The 23,178-nt window shown below is 40.0% G+C and overlaps 1 protein-coding gene across 2 annotated transcripts; it reads right to left on the reverse strand.

Moving 5' to 3' along the window:
- Positions 1–458: 458 nt before the first annotated feature.
- On the reverse strand, positions 459–7,910 carry LOC130914374 (guanylyl cyclase-activating protein 2-like). Of its 2 annotated transcripts, XR_009062916.1 has the most exons (5): positions 7,646–7,910; positions 7,401–7,550; positions 4,610–4,728; positions 2,509–2,617; positions 459–2,417 (listed from the first exon to the last, which is right to left on the reverse strand). XR_009062916.1 is itself a non-coding variant. In XM_057833531.1 (4 exons), exons 1-4 carry the CDS (start codon positions 7,841–7,843, stop codon positions 2,290–2,292), a joined length of 585 nt encoding a protein of 194 aa, XP_057689514.1. In that variant the 5' UTR covers positions 7,844–7,910; the 3' UTR covers positions 461–2,289. The 2 variants fall into 2 exon arrangements, 1 of the variants encoding a protein (XP_057689514.1); XM_057833531.1 differs by lacking the exon at positions 4,610–4,728 and having other exon boundaries at positions 461–2,417.
- Between the last annotated feature and the right edge of the window lie 15,268 nt (positions 7,911–23,178).

Below are 23,178 nucleotides of genomic sequence, written 5' to 3' on the forward strand. Positions count from 1 at the left end.
AAACTGAAAATGAAAAACAAAAAAAGTATTCTTCATTTGTAGGTGACGTTTTGATTCCCCGGCCTCTCTTGATTGTTCCTGCTTGGTGCATTAAAAAGTAGGTTTTATTAAAGCCAATGAACTGCACGCACAAACTGCTAACTAGCCATTGTGTGTGTGGACATTTGTTTTGTATGTGTTTGTTCATTTTTGGGTGTTTATTATTATTATTATTATTATTTTTTTTTTAAGTTGTGAGGGTTAAATGTTAAACATAAATTAAAAATGAATACAACAAACTAAACTCAAGGAAAACATGTTTTCAACTGTTCTTATCATAATTCCTCAATGGGCAAATATTTACCACCATGGATCATACAGTGGGGCAAATAAGTATTTAGTCAACCACCAATTGTGCAAGTTCTCCTACTTGAAAAGACTAGAGAGGCCTGTAATTGTCAACATGGGTAAACCTCAACCATTAGAGACAGAATATGGAAAAAAAAAAAAAAAAAAAACAGAAAATCACATTGTTTGATTTTTAAATAATTTATTTCCAAATTAGAGTGGAAAATAAGTATTTGGCCACCTACAAACAAGAAAGATTTCTGGCTGTTTCTTCTAACTTCTTCTAACAAGGTCTAACGAGGCTCCGTTACCTGTATTAATGGCACCTGTTTTAACTCATTATCGGTATAAAAGACACCTGTCCACAAACTCAGTCAGTCACACTCCAAAGTCCACTATGGCCAAGACCAAAGAGCTGTCGAAGGACACCAGAGACAAAACCACCACGCTGGGAAGACTGAATCTGCAATAGGTAATACGCTTGGTGTACAGAAATCAGCTGTGGGAGCAATTATTAGAAAATGGAAGACATAAAAGACCACTGATAATCACGGGCTCCATGCAAGATCTCACCCTGTGGCGTTAAAATGATAACAAGAACAGTGAGCAAAAATCCCAGAACCACACGGGGGGACCTAGTGAATGACCTACAGAGAGCTGCGACCACAGTAACAAAGGCTACTATCAGTAACACAATGCGCCGCCAGGGACTCAAATCCTGCACTGCCAGACGTGTCCCCATTCTGAAGCCAGTACAAATCCAGGCCTGTCTGCGGTTCGCTAGAGAGCATTTGGATGATCCAGAAGAGGACTGGGAGAATGTGTTATGGTCACATGAAATCAAAATAGAACTTTTTGGTAGTAACACAGGTTCTCGTGTTTGTAGGAGAAAGAATATTTAATTGCATCCGAAGAACACCATACCCACTGTGAAGCATGGGGGTGGAAACATCATGCTCTGGGGCTGTTTTTCTGCAAAGGGATCAGGACAACTGATCTGTGTAAAGGAAAGACTGAATTGGGCCATGTATCGAGAGATTTTGAGTGAAAATCTCCTTCCATCAGCAAGGGCATTGAAGATGAGACATGGCTGGGTCTTTCAGCATGACAATGATCCCAAACACACAGCCAGGGCAACAAAGGAGGGCTTCATAAGAAGCATTTCAAGGTCCTGGAGTGGCCTAGCCAGTCTCCAGATCTCAACCCCATAGAAAATCTGTGGAAGGAGTTGAGAGTCCGTTTTGCCCAACGACAGCCCCAAAACATCATTGCTCTAGAGGAGATCTGCATAGAGGAATGGGCCAAAACACCAGCCACAGTGTGAATAGCTTGTGAAGAGTTACAGAAAAAGTTCGGCCTCCGTTATTGTCAACAAAGGGTACATAACAAAGTATTGAGATGAACTTTTGGTATTGACCAAATACTTATTTTCCATCATGATTTGCAAATATATTTTTTAAAAATCAAACAATGTGATTTTCTGTTTTTTTTTTCCCCACATTCTGACTCTCATGGTTGAGGTTTACCCATGTTGACAATTACAGGCCTCTCTAATATTTTCAAGTGGGAGAACTTGCACAAATAGTGGTTGACTAAACACTTATTTGCCCCACTGTACTACAGCTAATAGTTTGATTTACTGTGTTCAGAGTGGCAGGAAGGCTGTAACTCGGCTTTTTATTATTTTTAAACTGTGGCAGCCAAAGAGTTAAAGCACTTGGTTGAGGTTTACCTATGTTGACAATTACAGGCCTCTCTAATATTTTCAAGTGGGAGAACTTGCACAATTAGTAGTTGACTAAATACTTACTTGCCCCACTGTAGCTTAAAATTTGTCCTGGCCAAGGGATTGATTAGACGCATAACATCCTGTGTTTGTCCACTGTCATTTACAGATACTGTATTTTTGAATGTCATATTAATTGCATAAAGGCCTTATATGTGGACTTGGCCTCTCCAGAATTAAAAGTGTGCACTCTTTCTCCTTTTGTCGAGAATCCATAGCGAAGGATTTATGTCCAACTTCAACATGTTAAGGACCCAAGGGTCCTGCTGTGCACCTCTAATGAACTCTTCCATATTGATACAACCTGTAAAACAAAAAAACACCATTTAATGAATATACTCTGACTTTATGGCCCCTTTGAGATTTTATACACAGAAAGTGTGATAAATACTTACCATCCCCATCACTATCAACAGCCTTCAGTATTCGTTCCACAGCATCATCTACTGTCAAGTGGGACTCATTTGTGTCTGTCTTTGTGCCTTTGTTTGCACAATAAATGCTCTATATAGAAAATATCAAAATATAAAATCAAAAATAAAAATAAAAATATCAAAAAAATAAAAATATCAAAATAAAATATCAAAATCATATCATTTATTATTTATATTTATTTATTTATTTATTTTTATTCATTTACTTATATTTATTATATATATCTTTATTTATTTATTATATTTATATATATTTATTATTTATATATCATATTATTTATTATTTATATTTATATTATATTATATTATTATATTATTTATATTTATTTAAATGATGTTTTTTGAATTGTAAGAATGAGACTGGACAGCAAGATAATCTATAAACCATAACCATATGATTGCTTATATTTTAAGTTGTCCAATATTAATGGGTTGTTGATAATATCTGCTTATGAAAGCATTTTAAAATTATATCGGACAATATCGATATCGGTTTTTCATTATCGGTCTTGGGCCAATATGCATATGGCAGTGTTGTCATGTCCATTTATTGCTTGCCTGTGGTTTTTTTTTGTTTTTGTTTGTTTTTTTCCCACAGCTGGCGCTTCAGTCGAATTAGTTTTGATAAATTTTAGTACTTTATGCTGACATAATGATATGTCTACGCAAATGCATTACGAATAGAGAGAGCTAATTGGACGAGCTAACGTCTGCAGCCAATGTACCATAGCAGTTCTTGCCATCTCACCGCGTTGTGCCTTATCCAAGCATTGCTTGTAAATTACTGCATATTCTTCCTGTTTTATATTAATGAGCATTGTGTAGTATATTGGAGATATGTATATTTCGTTTTGTTTGCATTTGTGGTAAAACGTGGTTACAATATTTCTGAACTACCAGTTACTATTTAAATTGACACGTGGTGTATACTTTGCGACTTCATTTCATGTTATTGACACAATGTTTTATTGTTTTCAGTCTTACAAAAAAGTATCAGCAAAGCCAAATCATCTTTACTCCAGCGTCTGACTTCTCTGTCCATATGTGTACCCACACACTGAAGACAGAATAAGTGCCTTATTATGTTTGCGCTTGCACTTGAGCCCCCTCAAAAAACGATGTTTGGTCCATTTTGATTTCAACAATAAATATAGTGCCGCAATATAGTCACTTTTCCCATAACTTCAGTTGAAGTTGTTCTGTTATTTCTCTTAGATTGTTTATTTGGAAAACCTTGAAGCTGTTAAATCTATCATTAGTAAAGCATCTAGTTGGGCACCACAGTACAATTAGCCATAATATGTTAAGTCCACGACCGCATATATCGGTATCAGTTCAATGTCGGTATTGGATTTTTGGAGTTGGACAATATCAGGATATCCATTATCGGTGAAAAGTCATTATCGGGCAACTCAACTAATACATAGACTTTACAATCAGTTGACGGGAAATGAGGCGCGGGGATGCTCCGTAGTGGGCCTATTTTCAAAAACTTAAAATTCAAATATTTTCAAAACCAAAGCCGCGAGCAATCCAAAACCAAAACAGGCATATATGAGTCTCCATGAGCAGCGGTATCAAAAAATTCAAAGTCGTTCCGAAATAAAATTCCAATTATTTTTTTTATATAAGAAAACAAAATGCACAACAACATGAAATATCAACAGTTCATAAATCACAATTTTCACATCAGAAACTTAAAACTTGAGGAAAGCATGCAGAATCATCTTAATTTTACTCAACAGATGCAAATTTTTGCATTTTTTTATATACAATCACATCTAATTTAGATTGAATTCTGATGTCACTTTTGGCTCAGCACAAGGGCGTAGGTTTGCATAGGGACCGTAGGGACATAACACTAGCAACTTTTCAGGATGCTCCAATTGTCCCCACCCCACCAACTTTAAAGCCACCTAATTTTCATTATATAATGAGTTCAGATATTTGAGTAATGATTGTCTTCCCATAAGTTGTAAGGATAGAATAGACCCTACCATTATTAAGTGAATTACTTTCATTATGTTCAGACATAGACTTCATAATGATATTGATGGGATACCTTCCCCAGACACTGCGCCATGCCTTCAAGTAGTGGGCCGTCCCACATTCCGCTTCAGGCTGTTGAAGTCGGCCGCAGTTAATCTCAAACACATGCAGCGATCCAACGCTGGATTTAGGCTGAAAAAAAGTATGAAAGCTTTACCGCATACAAATAGGAAGGATTGTCTCAGGAGTGATTTGTTCGAGGATTCAAGGTAATTATTACATTTTCGTACCATGCATGCATTTTGAAACGTTGTGCAAAAAATCAATAGGAGAAATTAACCGCTACTGCATTTGAGTCATAATTCGCGATATTTACTTAAAATAAATGCTAACTGCTAACTTTGCTTTTAACCAAGACTCGAGACTGTTTTATGTTCATATCTATAAAGAATTTAGGGATTTAAGCATTTATTCATAAGTATTTTCAACATGAAAAGCTCTTCGTGGTGATAAGGCGGCACCACAGTGGCTTAAAGACTAGCAGCACATTTGACATACTTATGTAAAATAAATGCTGCCTTTTTTTTTTTTTTTTTTTGCTTTTCACCAATAATCTAGACTGTTTTATGTCTACTGGACTGTCTCAGGAAATTAGAATACACAATATTCTAATTTTTTGAGACAGTCCTGTGTATATATACAGGACTGTCTCAGGAAATTAGAATACACAATATTCTAATTTCCTGAGACAATTTCCTGAGACAGTCAGGAAATTAGAATATTGTGTATTCTAATTTCCTGAGACAGTCCTGTATATATACACAGGACTGTCTCAAAAAATTAGAATATTGTGTATTCTAATTTTCTGAGACAGTCCAGTATAATTCAGGGATTTAAGCATTTATTCACAAGAATTTTCACCATAAAAAGCTCTTTGTCTTTGTTTCCACTCGGTAAGCTTTGACGGAGATAGGCTCCCTATCAATCGGCCCCGTGCCCCGTGTCCTGTCAATATATTATGCGGTCTATAGTTCAGACTTACATTTATCCCTTGTCACTTTCTGGATTTGCCGGTCCATTTTTCCCCTCAAATGCACGTTTGATTGGCTGATGACTTGCCCCCCCTGCCCCCTTCACCCGCCACACAGATGCACTGACACACTCACACAACCCCGCCGACAGAAATGCAACATGCCCCCTCCTCCACCCCCTTCCAAGAGGAGGGATATTAGAACTTTTTTTCGGCCAGCACAAGCCACTGTATGAAATGTAAAAAGACGTCAATGTTGTGGAGGCGGGGGAAACATCACTAATTTTGCTACTAAAAGTTTGACCTGCATCAGAGTTAGTATAGCATTAAACTGTGTGAACTTGCTAACTTGCAAAACTACTGCGGTCAGGCCAGCCTCCACAAGGAACAACAAAGTCAAGATAGCCATCCCTCATTTGGATCATTGTATACATAATGTGCAATAATTGTTTAATAATCTGTTTGGTCTTAATGATGCCCTGTCCCCATCAAAAAGTATACATGCAGATTATGCTGTTATAGCGTCCCTACCAATGTTGAGACCAAACCTACGCCCTTGCCTCAGCAAGTCTTGCTGGTGTTCTAACATATCGGCCCTCATTGATTTTAGATTGAAAGGTTTCATAAAATAAAACAGGTAAAAGCCGATTGTTTTGCATTGATGCAGAAATGTCTAAATTACTAGATTTTTGCCAAAAAAATGGGCAGTTACCCAAAAATACTTGATTACTTGAATGTAAAGTTACGCTATCTTGTATGGATACAAAATCCAACATGGCAGCCATCACAAAACAAAGAACTTTTTAAGTTGAAAATTATTGTAAATAAATACATAAATCCCAGAATTTCAACAGATATGACTGTAAAACAGTTTAGATTCTTGGTTAAAAGCAAGCAAACGGGCAGTTATCATTCATTATAAGTAAATATTTCGAGCTAAAGTTATGCTAATTTTTTTCCAATCATTTCATCTTTTCACAGCGTTTCAAAGTCCATGCATGGTCCTATTTTATATAATAATTACCTTGAATCTTAGACCAAATCACTCTTGAGACACTCCTGCCAGCTTGTATGCACTGAAAGTTTCATCCTGTTTCCACTTAAACCCGGCGTTAGAATGCATCGTGTGTTTGTGTTTATTCAAGTGAAACCTGCCACCTTGCTCCGCTTGGCCCAGCGCCCTACGGGAAGCCTTGGCGCAATGTCTGTAGGAGCTGTCTCGTCAACTGATAGTGAAGTCTATGACTCATATTTAATACTTGTTATTTATGATGTTCTCTCTATACTATGTGATCACTTTAGATTCTTAACCATTTTCCATACACATATTTTTATTTTTACATCCATTTATCCATCTATTTTCTACATTGCTTATCCTCTTTAAGTACAGGGGCAGACTACAACCTGGATTGCATTATTGCAATTCAATCATAGGCCTACCAGCCTTATGTGTTATTGTTTTGAATTAAAACATTCTATGGTATCAATGATTACTGTTAAATAAATAATTCAAAAAAATAAAAGCAGGATGGTAATGAAATATGCTTTAATTACAATAGGTCCAAAAATGGTTTCCATGGAATCTAGCAGTTGCCTCATAGAAAGTACTCTTAATTGAAATAGTAGTATTAGAAATGACAATTTTGTATAAATAGTTGAAAAGGATTGACTTTCGTACGTTGAGTTCCAGAAAATTTTATTATAATCCAGTTATTTAAACATTTTGGACATGACAGGAGTTTTCACTTTAATTATTTCAAACATTTTTTATTACATTTTATGTTGTGGCAGTTAATGTCCTTAGATAAGTCACTTGCCTTAGAGTTAAACTTACATTGATTATTGACCGGAGTTCATCTTTGTCCACGTAGCCATTGCTGTCTTTGTCATACACCTTGAATGACCAGCGCAATTTATGCTCCATGTCACCTCGAAAAACAAGATTCAGTGCAGCTACAAATTCGAGGAAATCAATAGTGTTGTCCTAAAAGGTTGGATAAATTAAGACCATTGAAATTAATTTAGTATTTTTTCACACATATTAAATGTCATGTGCTATATTAATTAAGCATGTCTCACCCCATTACTGTCAAAAGCTCGAAACATGTTCTCAGCGTAATCCGATGCTTCACCGGTTGGGTCCACGCCAAAGAAACGCTTGAATTCATGTAGAAAAAGTACTCCACTCGGGCATTCTGTCACAAATTTTTTATACATATCCTGCAGCGCTTTAACATCAATTTCTTCTGCGTTCTCTGTTTGCTGTGTCTGTCCCATGATTTTTATTTAAGTAGAATACTGTTCCTCAGTCTTTCGGTACGTCTTCCATCATGTAGTGTCCTGACTAGAAATGGACATCTGATTTACTTCAGCATTCTATAATCCTGTGGAATCCCAAAGATCCAGTTTACATTGGTGATTAGTGTGGCCTGGAGATTAAGACTGGATTACCTTGTCGGGGTTTCCTCTCAATCACTTAGCCTCAGAGTTAAGGGTAGTCACACCCACAGGTAGGCTTGCTTGTCTAAGCCCTTTTCTTCCACGTTAGCAGGGAAATTAGTTAAATGGAGGGGGAAAAAGGCTTTTCCAAAAATATATATCTAGGATCTTCCAACCTCTTTGATATCATAACTAACAGTATATAAATAGACATGAGACACACACACTATATAATTCTAAACAATTTTGTTATTGTGAAATGTTGTTTGTGAAATGAACCAATATACTATGAAATAATCAATTTCTTTTATTTAAATTTTGATGGTGATTTGCAAATTTTAAGTATGGGTAAAGAAACACTTTAAATAAGAACACCACCGTTATGTGTGTCAGGTCATCACAAGCCTAGCAGTATATGTGTCGCAAGAAAGAAAGAAAGTGTTTTCTCTTTAAATTGTACATACACTATCCTATTGATCCTTTGACCTCATCTAGTTTTATTCTTAGTAGACTCTTAACTGTTGTTCAATAACAACAAGCTGGTAGCATAAGATGCTCAAGGCAATTCTCATTTGGAAATGGTATATCAATCTCATCTACCGTAATTAGATTGCACTAGGCAAGGGAGACAAATCCTTCATGAGACATGGATTGAGATCTCTCTCGTTAGGTCAAACTTAAATAAGGAGTACAATATTCACTTACACAGCATTTTAACTGTTTAGGATTACGGTACTTGTATAGAAAATAGGTAAATAATGAATGCAAATCATTATTTCATTGTTAGTGTTTTTATTTTGCCTTCTGGCTTGGTCAAGAACAGAGTTGTCAAATTCATTTGGGCTCGTGGGCCACATTCACCGCAATTACAGCACAAGTGCGCTTGACCAGTGTATTTTTGGCCTAAATAATTATGCATAACAACAATAAATCTTTTCCACCCATTATTACAAATAACTGAATATAACTACAATGTTCACATAAAGTATTACATAAGTATTCACATTTAGACGATTATTTTGTTGTGAATCTTTTAAAATTTGTATGTTATTCAGTGTGTACTTAAATGATTACCTGATTTCATTTTTTTTTTTTTTTTTTTTTTTTTTTTTAAACCTGTCCTGTTCAGCTGTTTGACACAGAGAATGGAAGTCTAAGTGCCCAGATTCTGAACAGTTTTAATGTTTCACATGGAGAGTCTGACATACTCCCATTGTGATCCTTCAAAATACCTTTTTATTATGGCAAAGCAGCGAACAGGAAGGGATTATGGGGGGACAGAAGAAAAGAAATACAAGAGAAGAAAGAAAATAAACACATACACAAACAACAACAAGAAATACATTGAACATCTAAACTAGTTACTAATATGCTGGTGCTATCGTCAGCGAGATGTATTTCCGGTTTACACCATGTGGGGGCCAATTGGCCAGTGAAAGACGAGAATGGGGGTGGGGGTGTCTATAAGACTATAAGCTAAGTGATTGAAAGGGGTAGAGTGTACACAAATCAGTTCTGTGATCTAGAACCCAGTAATCGTGTGAATCTCTTATGAGTGTAAGCCCGTTGGCGACCAACCCTACGCCGCCGCATCGCCAATCCCGGCACCGGAACCCCCAACCCGAGCATGCCCTACCACATCCAGCAGCACGCAAGCCCCACCGGGCGCGCGACAGCCACGCAGACGGGCGGAGAAACCGCGCGGGCGCCAACCCAGGGCCACGGCCCCCACCCAACCAGCCCGGGGAGGGAGGGCGGGCAGGGGGGTGGGGGGGCCATGCGCAGCCCACCCCTCCTCCCGCCGCCCAGCAAAGGAGCCACCGCCCCCCCCCCGGGACCCAGGGTGGTCCCCTGGGCCACCCGCGCGCCCATCAACCGGCCTTCAGGGATGGCAGGAGGGGACGCATCACCAACCCCACGCCTACACCCACCACCGCCCGCCCACCCGGGCCACGAGCCACAGCCACAGCCCCCCAACCGGCACGGCACGCCACGGGACCCCCAGCGGCCCACCAAGCCCCAGGCAAGGCAGGGTCCCCCGCCGGTGCAGGCGACACCCCGCTGATACACCGGCGCCCAGCCAGCGACCCGCGACGGAGCGCAGGGCGGATGCCCAGCCAGAGAAGAGAGGGGAAGGCGGAGGCAGGAGAACGCCCAGGAACTGCCACGGGGCGATGCAAGATCGGAGACCCGACCCCCCAACCCACTCCCGCGGCCGGCAGCCGAGGCAGAGGGGAGGCCACACCCCGGGAGCCACGCCATATAGAAAAAGTGTGGGACCCACCTACCACCCTATTACTGTGGCTGCCAGGTTCCCGACTGGCAGCCATCACCCAGCACCGTGATGGGGGTGTGAGGGGAGGGTAGTGCAATGTATGCATTAAAATAGGAGAGCTTGGCTTGGGGCAGTGGGACCGCAGCATGGAGTTTCTGTCCAGCCGCCCGTCCCACCGCCCTTTGCCGGAGCTCTCCTGTGGAGTATGATGTGTGTGGTGCATTTAAAAAAGGTGCAGGGATGGCGGGGCCTGTGGTGAGGAGGCAGCCGTGAGGCCCCCCCCCCCCCCCCAACAGGTCCCAACTATCCCACAACCTTGGTGTGTGGTGCATTAAAAACAGGGGGGAGTCGGGCTGGGACTGTAAAGCCCCGTCCCAACTCTACCTGGAGAAATGTATGAGCATGTAAGTGCCAGGGTGAAAAATATTTACAGTGCCGAAGTGAGAAGTGCGTGAGTTAAGAGGCAGGCTCCCGTGGGCGTGGCCCCGTCCACCAGACCCACCGGCCCCAGGGCGGAAGAAGCATCAGGGCCCCAATCAATCCCCGCCCCAGACCACCCACGGCGCCTCCGCGACCGCCCACCCCCCTCCCACCCACCGAGCACCCACCCCGCACCCCGAGCAGGCGCCACACCAAGCGCCGGCGACCAGGGGGCGTCCACCCCACCGGCAAGGGACAGCAAGCCTCATCCTAGGCCCAGCGGGCCCCAAGAGGCCCCGCCAACGACCCCGCCGGCCAGGGGGCAGCCGCGGCCGCCGCGGCCTAGGGAGGCGGACAGGGCCGGAAACAGACCAAGGGGAGGGAAGCGCACCCCCCACAACCCACCCCCGGGCCAAGAGGGGCGCGCGGTATGGCACCAGAGGGCACCTCCCCGGCACCCGGTACAGGGAGACGCGGCTCCGGCCGGGCGGACCTGGGAGGGAACCATGGCTGCCGCATACACCCCCCGGCCCCCACCCCAACTCCACCCCACCCCGGCCGGCCGGGGAAGGGCCGCGGCCCCGGACCGGCACCCCCGCGGCCCCCCCACCCGCCCACGACACCAGCGCGCGCCCGACGGGACCCCCCGCACAGCCAGACGCAACCAGACAAGCCCCGGCCGAAAATCCCGGGGGCCAAGACCGGCGGCGGGACGGCCCAGGGCAGGACGCCAACCAACTCCACCTGTAAAGCTGATAGAAGAAGAGGTTTATCAAACACCATTAGATGTATGCCAAGGACCAGTGAAGTGTATTATTTACGCATAGTTCCTTAATTGTTCCAAGTCTGATAAGTAATATATAGGGTGTTCCAAAAAAAGTTGCATATGATCCCCAGCAGCTGGAAACCAAATTGTCTATGAGTATCCTTGCAAAATAAGCCCATTGACCGACAAAACTGTGAAGGAAGAAAAATTATTTCTGTCAGGGAGTGCGGGCAGGCAGGCAGGATGTGTGGACCCAATTGCAGGGAAACAAAAAGCGAGGCAGATAGGGCGGTGCAAAAAATGATTTAATTAAGGCCGACAGAAAAAACTAAGTACAAACCAAAACTGAGGTGATTCCAAAAACACAGCAGCAAAGAAAACTCAGGTTACTAACAAAAGGTTGGGTATCAAAAAACTTACTTGGAACACGAGGGCTTGGAGAGACATAGACGCTGACACTGACATAGACAATGACGCAACAAGGAGTGACAAGGAACTGGGTCATTATATACGCAGACAAGGGGTAACGAGACGAGGAACAGCTGGGTAACACAGGTGGATGCAGATTGCAGGATACACTGGGAAAACACACACAGGTGAGAGCAATGGGTAATCACAGGGACAAGTCACACAAGGAGAAACCAAACACAAAACCTAACAATTTCTTACATGCTGTTGGGAGTGTATAAAACAGTTCGGATTTAAACATGTCCAGTTTTAAGCTGCAGAAGGATGCATACAACTTCCCTGGACACCCCGCATACATCCATTTATGTATACATTTCGATTATTTTTGTGGCATTCCTTCGCAGGTGAGAGAGAATCCTTATTCTATGTTCATCATTCTTGCGACCGTTTCCCACTGTTGTTCGTATTTGACCATTTTATTTGTCTGTTTGGCAGATATTTTCTCTAATGTTATATATTCAATGATTAGATTTAGCCATTGGTTAATGCTAATGTTTTGTTTGTTTTTCCAATTCAACAATATTGTTTTTTTGGCTATCGTTAGACTTGCTAGTAGTGGACGGGTTTGACGGATAGAGACATTGACTGTATTCAGATCGCCAAGCAGACAAAGAGTTGGAGACAATGGAATCCTGCAGTTTAGTAGGAAAGAGAGTTTCTTCGTTACCTGTGCCCAGAAATCTTGTATTGGTTTACATTGCCAAAGAGCATGAAAGTATGTATCTGAAGTATCTTCGTTGCAGCTTGTACATTTATCGGATTGGGAGAACCCCATTTTGTGCATTTTAGATTGAGTAATATGCCTGTGCAGTATTTTGAACTGTATAAGCTGAAGGTTCTTATTCTTTGTCATTATAAATGCATTTTTACAGATGTTGGACCAATAGTTATTATCTAATGTTACCGAAAGTTCGTTATTCCATTTTTCAATTGGTAGGCAAGTAGAGTTGTTACATGAGAGGGCTTTATATACTTTTGAAAGTATTTTTTTTTGTTGAGGATGTATATTTACGAAAGGTGGTGGGTCTAACGTACCCGTTAGTGATGGAAATTTGCTTCTGATGGCTGCCCTGATTTTATTGTATTGAAGGAAATTGACCCCTTTGATCTGGAAATCTTGTAATATTTTTTCATATGACATGAATTTATTATCTTTAAACAAATGCTGTAACTGGTTTATTCCCGTATCATCCAATGTGCTGAAATAAATAGGAATTTTATTAACTCCAAAGTCTGGGTTGTGCCTGATTGGTGAGAATTTACACGGGGCTTGTTGTGATTGCGTAATTTCCATACCTCTCCACCAGGCTTTCAAGGTACATGCTATTATTGGGTTTTTGAAGCAGCTATGGTGCTTAATACTAGAACTAATAAAGGGGAGGTTTGCCAATTGTATTTGGTTGCAGTCTGTTTGCTTTAATTCTAGCCATGACTGTTGTTCAGTGTTAAGATATAACCACCTAATAAGATATTGTATTTGATTTGCTATATAATAGTGTTGGAAATTAGGGGCCTCTAGACCCCCCTCTGGTTTATTTCTTTGCAATTTGGCAAGGCTAATTCTGTTTTTCTTGTTTTTAAAGTAGAATTTTGTGACGGCTGAGTCTAGGTCTTGAAACCATTTTTGAGTGGGTTTAAAGGGGATCATTGAGAACAAATAGTTTATTTGTGGTAATACTTTCATTTTGACTGTTGCTATCCGGCCCAAAAGTGAGATGGGTAGATTATTCCAGTGTGTCAAATCTTCACATATTTTTGCTAGGAGGGGTGTATGGTTTAGTTTAGTTAATTCTGTAAGTTTTGGTGAAATGTTGATTCCAAGATACTTTATATTCCCTATTGGAATATTGTGATTTTGATTTGCAGGATTCCATGAGTTTGTTGATAAGGGCATTATAATTGATTTTGACCAATTTATAGCATAATCTGATATTTGTGAAAATGTCTTTATTAGTTCAAAAGTCTCATGTAGGGAGGATTCTGGTTTTTCTAGATATAAAAGTATATCGTCTGCGTATAGGTTAATTTTGTGTTCCGATGTGTGCGAGCAGATCCCTTTGATATTAGCGTTTTGTCTTATTGCAATTGCTAATGGTTCAATAAATAGAGCGAATAATAGGGGTGAGAGTGGACAGCCTTGTCGAGTTCCCCTTTGAAGACAGAAACTTTGTGAAATGACCCCGTTTGTGTTTACAGTGGCTTTTGGGGCATTGTAGAATATTTTTATCTAGCGGATAAATGGCTCACCGAAGCCAAATTTTTCCAAAACTCTGAAGAGAAAAAACCAGTTGACTTTGTCAAATGCTTTTTCTGCGTCCAAAGAGAGGATAATTGCTTTCTGTTTATAATTCTGTGCAATATTAATAAGATTTAACAAGCATCTTATATTGTTTGTAGAGTTACGTCCTTTAATAAAGCCGGTCTGGTCTTTATGAATTATAGTGGGAAGAGTTTGTTCTAATCTAGTAGCTAAAGCCTTTGCAATAATTTTAATATCTGTATTCATTAAGGATATTGGTCTATAGTTTGCTGGTTGGGTTAGGTCTTTCCCTTCTTTTGGCAGTAGTTTGATTACTGCAGTGTTCATATTGTCTCTAATTTGACCCTTGGCACTGATTTCTTGAACCATTCTATAGAAAAGTGGTGCCAGCATATTCCAAAAGTGTTTAAAATATGATGTCGAGAACCCGTCGGGCCCCGGTGCGCGACCTATTGGCATGTCCTTTACGGCATTCCATAATTCAGCGAGGGTAAGTGGGGTATCTAGCAATTGTTGGCTTTCTAAAGTTATTTGGGGGATGTCAAGATTATTAACGAATAGGTCAATGTCTTCATTATGATCGTTTGTCCCCGAGTATAAGTTTTTGTAGTAGCTATAGAAAGTTTCGTTAATTTTTTCTGGTGATTGTGTTATTATGCCGGCTGAATCTTGTATTGTTGTAATTAATGTTTTTTCTTTGTTACATTCGAGTTGGTTTGCTAAATATTTCCCGGATTTGTTATTATGCTCAAAATTGGTATATCGTAGTTGTTGTAACAGAAACTGAGTTTTTTTAGACAGAATACTATTGAGCCGTTCTTTGGCGCTGAAAAGTTCTTTTGTGGTATTGTCTGTGGGATTATTGGCGAATTCCTCCGTCAGTTGTTTGATTTTCATTTCTAATTCGTTTTCCAACTTCTGTTCTTGTTTTTTTTTTATATGATGAATATGAGATAATCTTGCCTCGAATTACGCATTTTCCTGTTTCCCAAAGCAATGACGGTGAGATGTTTGGGGAATCGTTAAGTTCCATAAAGTCTTTCCATTCTTTCTTAACGAATGTATCAAATGCTGGGTCATCTAATAAGGAATCATTACAGCGCCAGGTTGCGTGGGGTATCGTGCAGGAGTCAGTTTTAAGGGCTAAAGAAATTGGTGCATGATCACTGATGATTATTGGATGTATTCTTGGCGAAATATTATTAATAGCGGAATTATTCGCTAGAAAAAAATCGATTCTTGAGCACGAACCATGGGCTAGGGATTGAAAGGTATATTCCCTTTTTGTTAAATGTTTTGCTCTCCAGACGTCACTTAAGCCAAAATCGTCCATATATTTCCTAATGGTTCTTGCAGTTTGTGACTGTTTAGTGAGTTTATAATTGGAGCTATCTATACTTGGATCAAGTGTAGTGTTAAAGTCCCCTCTTATAATAATTGTTGAGTTCACTGACATGTCACTCAGTTTACCAAAGATATTGTGGAAGAACTGTGTATCCTCGTTGTTTGGGGCATATATGTTCACTAATGTGAACAGTTTATTACTTATGGTAGCTTGTACTATTATGAATCTACCTTCCGGGTCTGCAATTGCACTATTTAATGTGTATGAGATCCTTTTATTTATTAATATTGATACTCCTCTTTGTCTGCTGTTATAGCTGGCTGAATACATCAAGTTAAAATTTGAGTGTTTAAGATATTTCTCTTCGGATTTGGCTAGATTTGATTCTTGCATGAAGAAGAGGTCTGCCTTTAATTTGGTGATGTATTCCATAATTTTAGTTCTCTTTGCCTGCGATCGGAAGCCATTCACATTAAATGAAACAAAATTTATATATGTCATATGCGGATATTTCTAAGTATCTTAAGGAAAGTAATGATCTCAGGATGTGTGTTATAATATTTGGTCCTGAGTGTCATCAACCATTCACATTCATTAGAAGCCATACGAGTATGTAATAAATCAAATTCTAATAGAAATGAATGCAATTTTTTGTAAAACGCTTGGCATAATTCACACGACATTAAGACGTTGTTAGAAGGATTAAATACATGGGTAGCATCATCACTAAACATTACAATTTTAAAGCGTGTACTTAGTGTGTGTTTGAAAACAGCGGTGTGGAAAAGGTGAGACAAATAACCCAGAAAAAGAAAAGATATGAGCGCCAGTACAGAAATGTGTAGTGTGAGACATGCGTGACTCTTAAAGACTAAGTGATTATCATGCAACCCTGATCTGTACGTGTGCATTGTTGAAATAAAATCGACTTAATACGGCATTGTGTACATATTGGAAGTGCTTAGGAAGTACAGACAAAGTGATTATCATGCAATCCTAATCTACACATGTGCCTTGCTCAAACAAAAAACCACTTAATTCAGCATTATATACGAACTGGAAGTGTTTCGAAGGTACAGACAAAATAGTTATCATGCAGCCCTAATCTACATATGTGCCTTAATCAACCCAAAACAATTTAATTCAGCATTATATGCACACTGGAAGTGTTTAGGAATAGCAAACTAAATATTAAGCATCCCTAATCTATACATATGTCTTGCTTAAATTAAGACAGCTACATTCAGCATTGTATGCATAATAGAAATATTTAGGCATTACTTATCGGTCAGAATAGCCATGGGGTGAGCACTTGGTCTCGGTATAGTTGACCATCAATGAAAAGTTTGTCGAGCGTGATAATTGCACGTTTGCCCTCTGCTCTGGACCGCTTCAGAATTGGATAGAGGATTTTCCGTCTTTCGTTGATCTTGCGCGGGAGATGATCATTCATACCGAATCTTGTTCCTTGTAATTATCTTCCTTTGGATTTCACCAGTACTTTCTGCTGGTAGAGCTTGAACTTGGCGATTATTGGACGCGGACCGCTTCCTCTTGGCTTCCCAAGACGGTGTACCCTCGCAAACTTGATCGAATCCACCATTTCCTTGGGCAGCTTGAGAGATGTTGCCATAAATGACTTAACGAGGGCTTCTGGTTTGTCTACTGTGTTTTCTTCGATGCCAGAGAAAATTAAATTGTCCCTCATGCTCCTTGATTGAAGGTCCAAAATAGATTCTTTCATTATCTTGTTCTCTTTTTTCAGGGATTGTAATAGACCTGTCGTCGACTCGAAGGCGCCTTTAAGGATATCGTTTTGCGACTTGAGATATACTACCTCCTGCTGAGTAAACACGAGGCTTTCTTTTAACTCTTTAATCTCGGCTTGAAGGATTTCTAATGCTATCGATATTTTCTTATCGATTGATCCAATTCCCTCGCTAAGTGACTTTGTGTATTCGGGTGGGCTTGCTAACAACAGATCGTCGGTCGATGTAGCCGAATCAATAGAATCTGCCTTTTTACGCTTCGCCGGGAGATCACTGCGTTGACTGGATGTTGCCATGGCGTTTCCTTGATGTGTGGCGGAGTCGGCGAAAAAAGGTAAATCACGATCGTGAAATTTTTTAGGGAAAAATTAGTTGAAGTCTTCTTGCCAGTTGATTGCGTCATGCGTCTACGGAGTCTCGCGAGAGTAACGACGTCACAGCATGCTCCTGAATGGATTCTTCCCAGGTCCTTGATGATTACCTGATTTCAGATGTATTGCAAATAGAATTTAATTAAAATTTGTACTTAAAAAAAAAAAAAAAAAAAAAATTTTTTTTTTTTTTATCTTAAAGATTAGAATTTAAAAATTTAAGTACAACTGAAATGTACTAAAAAGTAACGTACTATATTTGAAAAGCTACAAATATGGCTACTGGATTTTATTGAGTTTTTTATTTTTTAATTTTTTTTTTTTTTAAACCATCTTTATGCATGGCCACAAACTTAATTGTAACACGGTGGTTACAATTCATGTTCTTTTTTGTTTTAGTTTTTTACTATTCATGTTTTAGTTATTGTCCATTTGATAGTCAGTGATTGTTTGGTGTATCACCAGAGTGAGACCAATGGTTGTACTCATATCACACTTTGAAAATCACTGATCAAGAACACAGATGTTGTTATTAGTCTAGTTTACTTAAAAAAACGAAATAAATATATCATTGTTTGGTTCTGAAATTGGCTGGTACTTAGTATCTTTTCCAGTATTTAGTAAAAGCAGGTATAGCTTGTGTTGGAAGGTAAATGATTTTTGTTATGAAAATGAGCTAACAAAGCTAACAAATACCTTGATATTTACACTTGTCTGAATATCATTGTGAATGCATAGAATAGTAAGAACGAAGTTGGATTATGGCCTTAAGTGGAAAAAATGGTTAACACATTATTTTTAATAATACAAAAGATGATAACTAATACTAGTATATGATGCCTGTTCTAGTGTCATTCATCTTCAACTGTTTTTTGATCTGAAGCAACTAAACCATACTGTTCATTCTTGAACAGGGATTCTCTCAGGGTCTGCCCACAGATGGTAATTTGAAGTTAATCTTCATGAACCCTAGCTTCTGGTTTGTCCAAAATAGAAAAAAGAAAGATTACAGATATGCATATTCGTTGTTATGACCTGGTCTTCCGCCCAAGTTACCTGCACTCCCCATGACAATTTGGAAGATTAAAAAAATAAATAAAACATATTCTCGATCATCATTGCTATCCTTGAGCAAAGAAGTGCTATTGTTAAATTCTTTGTTGTTGTTTTCTTGATTGATGTTGAACTCATCTGTAATCTAGAAAACAAAGTAGATTACAAATGTTTGTGTGTGTTAGGATTGGCTAGCCCTGGAGGTGGCCCTGTTTTTATTTTGATTACAGATTGCACGACAGACGGGTGGAGCGGCCACAGGTGATGATAATCAGCCCTCTTTAAAAGCAGTGGACGGCGCCACCTCGTCGCCCGATCAACGTGTCTGTTTGCTAGGTCCTGTTTTTTGCGCGCCCCTCGTCGGATTTCATGCCTGCCTCCTTCCCGAGCTTCATCGCCTCACACCCACTCAACTACCCCGATCAGGAAGTTCCACTGCTTTTGTGTTGGACACAAATAAAGCATTTTTATTCATTGCCACACTGTGCCGGTTTCTGCATTAGGATCCTCTCCAACCCACGAATCCTAACAGTGTGTAGGTGTGTGCATGTGTGTGTTACTCTTAGAGATTATTCATTCATTTATTTATCAATACCCCTGTTCAAATAAAAAATATATATGAACAAACATTGTGGCTCCACTCGCAGTATGACTTAAATAAGCTTAGAAAATTGTATTACACAATTTTCTATAACGGTAAAAAATGACCAATCATGATTAGGTGCAGTTTTAGGGGTCAACATAGGGACATGTATTGGTAACACAAGTGACCTAGTAAATGGCATGGCCCCACACCTAGACCCGCTAGTGTGAATATTTATACTCTGCATTAGTTTCTTCTATTTTAGACAAGCAGGAATGTGAGACTTCCTGAAGATTAACCTCAAATGACCATCTGTGAGGACAAGGTCAAAGTTCATATTGAGTACTAAATGAATGAGTGTCAGACCCCTCGAGGAGAATCTCTGCTCAAGAATAAACATGATTCGGCTGTTGTAGTTCTTTTAGATCAATAAGCAATTAATTAGTAACAACAGATCTAATGCAACTGTAACTGACTGTAAACTGAACATGAAATGATAAAACTGGTTGTCATTAGTACTCTTACTATAAAATAATGATGTGCCATGCAGTTCTCTACTAAAAGTGAATATGACACGAAAATGCGTGTTTATTTCATGTGTTATTTTATGCTCCTGAATAAAATAGACGGCTTCGCTGTGCGCGAATGCAGTCCTAACCCTAACCCTGTTTATTCAACTTTCTGAATGAGTGAGATGAGTGACTTCTGTCCAGAGTCTCATGTCGAGGAAAAAGCCAAATGTGACGTCAGTGAATGAACGCTTCACCTGACAGCCAGATTGGTTTTGGTTTAAGTGCTGTGGATTTTGCGTAGTTTTTCCTTTATTTTTCACGTTGTGCCAGCCTGATGTGCCGCTTGCTTGTGTTATTACACCAGGGAGAGTGGTGTGAGCCTTTCTGGGTCCTGTTCGCCGCAAAGAATGGGCAAGTCCAACAAAGAAAGGATCATTGGTCACTGACAGGCGCATTCTGTAGTTGTTGTGTTCGGTCGACTTTCCAGACGAATACTTGTACTGCTTTTCCCTGCTGAAAGTTGAGAAGCGAATCTTTTTACGTCAGTGCACAGAGCGGCCAAGAAAATCCATCGAAAAGGAAGTTGGCAGCCACGGAGAAACGGACAAGGAGAGAGATAGACAGTAGAAGTAAGTAAGCATGTCACATGCCTTAATAAGGAGGTGGCTTTCATTTTGTGGATGACCATGGGCAACCAGTGGCCCCGTCACCCGCTGGCTGGGTCACGGGGGTTCTGTAGTCTATCCCAGCTAACTATGGGTCGGTGGCTGGTACACTCTGAACTGGTTTCCAGCAAATTGCAGGACACATATAGACAAACAACCGTTCATACTCATAATTGCACATATAAATTTTATCGTGGTTTTTTGGGGGGGATGTGGGAGGAAGCCAGAATATTCGGAGAACATGCAAACTCCACACAGGAAGGCCGAAGCCCGGGATTGACCCCTTGATCTAATGGCACCACCAATTTTTGGCCTTCCCACTGGCCAACCTTTTTGCCAGTGTAACGTTAGATTGTAGTAGCATCACTTATGCATTTCGTCCCAAATGCATAGACAGACAAGCCGCTGCTATTCACCTTCCTTGACCAGAGTATTCCCCTGCCCTCGTCGCTGTTGCATGCTCCGACAGAAACGGTTCAGGGTGTGCGATTAGGTAGCACAAATTCAAAGGTAGCTCATTTTGATTGGACACCGGTCAACGACACGAGAATTAATATAGAAAAAACCTGAAATTATGGCTTTTAGATTTGTTGTGTCATCCCAAGATTCTATGTGGCCCCATCTGGCATCCCTATGAAAAATTTCTGGAAGCGCCACTGCCTTGATCTCAGATATGTGAGGTGGATATGCTTAGCACTCCTCCACTGTGCCCTATTACACATCATAAAAACGGGAAAAAAACCCCAAAAAAACCTTTTTTTTTCAAATTGTTAAACAAGATTCTTTCTGCTGGGATGCAATTAATCCAAAGCTATAGGCTAAGTGGTGTGCGAGCCCGGAGCAAGCAAGCTAGTCTTCTTTTTAACAATGCATGTGTGTGAGGTACTCAAGGACTGATTGTCTGTACAAGACCTCTCTCTCTCTCTCTCTCTCTCTCTCTCTCTCTCTCTCTCTCTCTCTCTCTCTCTCTCTCTCTCTCTCTCTCTCTCTCTCTCTCTCAGCACTAAATTTACGCCAATGTCAAGACCGTCAATAGTCACTGTATTAGAAAATAATAAGAAAAAATAGCTTTTAATTACACAATTTAATCCGTTTATATTTTATAAATGACAGAAAGGATTAACACCACCAATGCCACACTACTGCACACTGCTAAGTCTCCATTTGCTGACACGCTGTGCCACTCGCCACCAGATGGGGACAAAAGATCACGTCAATGTTCCAATAACGATTCGTATTTTTGACCTCGTTCCTACATTGATGAAATGTGGATGGATAGAAAAAAAACCTTTTAACTGAAAAATTACTCATAACCTCTAAAAATGTAAACGTGACTCTTCATTTACATCCCAGCATTCTGTTGTTCTTTCTATGTTTTATCTCCATCAAAAAACATTTACTATAATGTACAGCAGAGTGTACTAGGAAGAAAGAATTAATAAGTATAACAAACACTAATATGTCCAGTCATTTATTTCTTATAATTCACCATATAAAGAATAGATATATAGGTATTCACACTGATACTAATATTAGTATATAAAAATGACTCATCACTAATTTGGAGGAGTAGTATAAGACCTCTTTATTTGAAACAGATGGGAAAGTGTGAGGCACTTGGTTGACACCGTTTTTGTGTAATCCAACTCCCAAACCCATCATAGTTAAAATACATTCATTCATTGTATCACCCGATGCATACTGTATACTAAAAGTCTGATATGCTGAGATTTATGTACTGAACTTCCAGCACCTCTACCCTGTAACCTTGTGACCATCTCCAACGTAACCATCAACTAGGCCTTAACAATATTGGAAAAAAAAAATATCATTGCGAGTTTTGGGGGTTTGCGATATATTGTGATATGATTACTGTTGCACCGATACCAGCAGCAACACACATTGAGCCACTTAGCTTAGCTTACTTTGCTTATTTCAACAGCACTTTTGAATAGGCTTACCACTTGACCTTTGAAATAAGGAATTGTTCTGAATTGGGAATTAAAGTTGTGTTACGTATTGAACCAATATGGAATATACTCTATATATAAATAGCTACATTTCTATGCATTTTAGGAGTTTCGGGGATATCCCTTTTTTTTGTCGCCTGTAGCCTACGGCTTTGGGGTTGAGGGGGGTGTCTCTTATTTCTATTTCTGAAAAGTGGCAACCCTACGTTTGAAACAGGTCTCAAATTACTGCAGCATTTCTCTCAGTAAAAGACAATAAAAGTAAAGTGGACGAAGTGAGCTGACCTTTCTCTTGGTAGCAATTTCTGCTGTTATAGCCTGTGTTCGTTCACATTTCATTAAAAATGTTTTATCTGCTTCGAGTTATTGAAACTGGCCGATTCAACTCCACCTCTCGAAACTTTAAGGCCCCAAATCTTGCATGCAGCCATTGTACTCGAAGGAGATTATAAACTGAAATATTTCCAGACCGCCGACATTTTCCCCTCGTAGTTTGTTTTTCTACATATGAAAAGTCTGTCCCGGCATTGGTTAAGAGTGGCAATTGGTCCGCTCTCATTGATCTGGAGCAGGCCAACAGCAATAGCTGCTTGGCATGCAAAGTGATCACGTGTCATCCAGTGTTGTTAATAACGGCGTTAGAGTATAACGGCGTTACTAACGGCGTTATTTTTTTTCAGTAATGAGTAGGGGTGTAACGGTACACAAAAATCTCA

The sequence above is a fragment of the Corythoichthys intestinalis genome, chromosome 1 (assembly GCF_030265065.1).
Source record: "Corythoichthys intestinalis isolate RoL2023-P3 chromosome 1, ASM3026506v1, whole genome shotgun sequence".
NCBI classification, from domain to species: Eukaryota; Metazoa; Chordata; class Actinopteri; order Syngnathiformes; family Syngnathidae; genus Corythoichthys; species Corythoichthys intestinalis.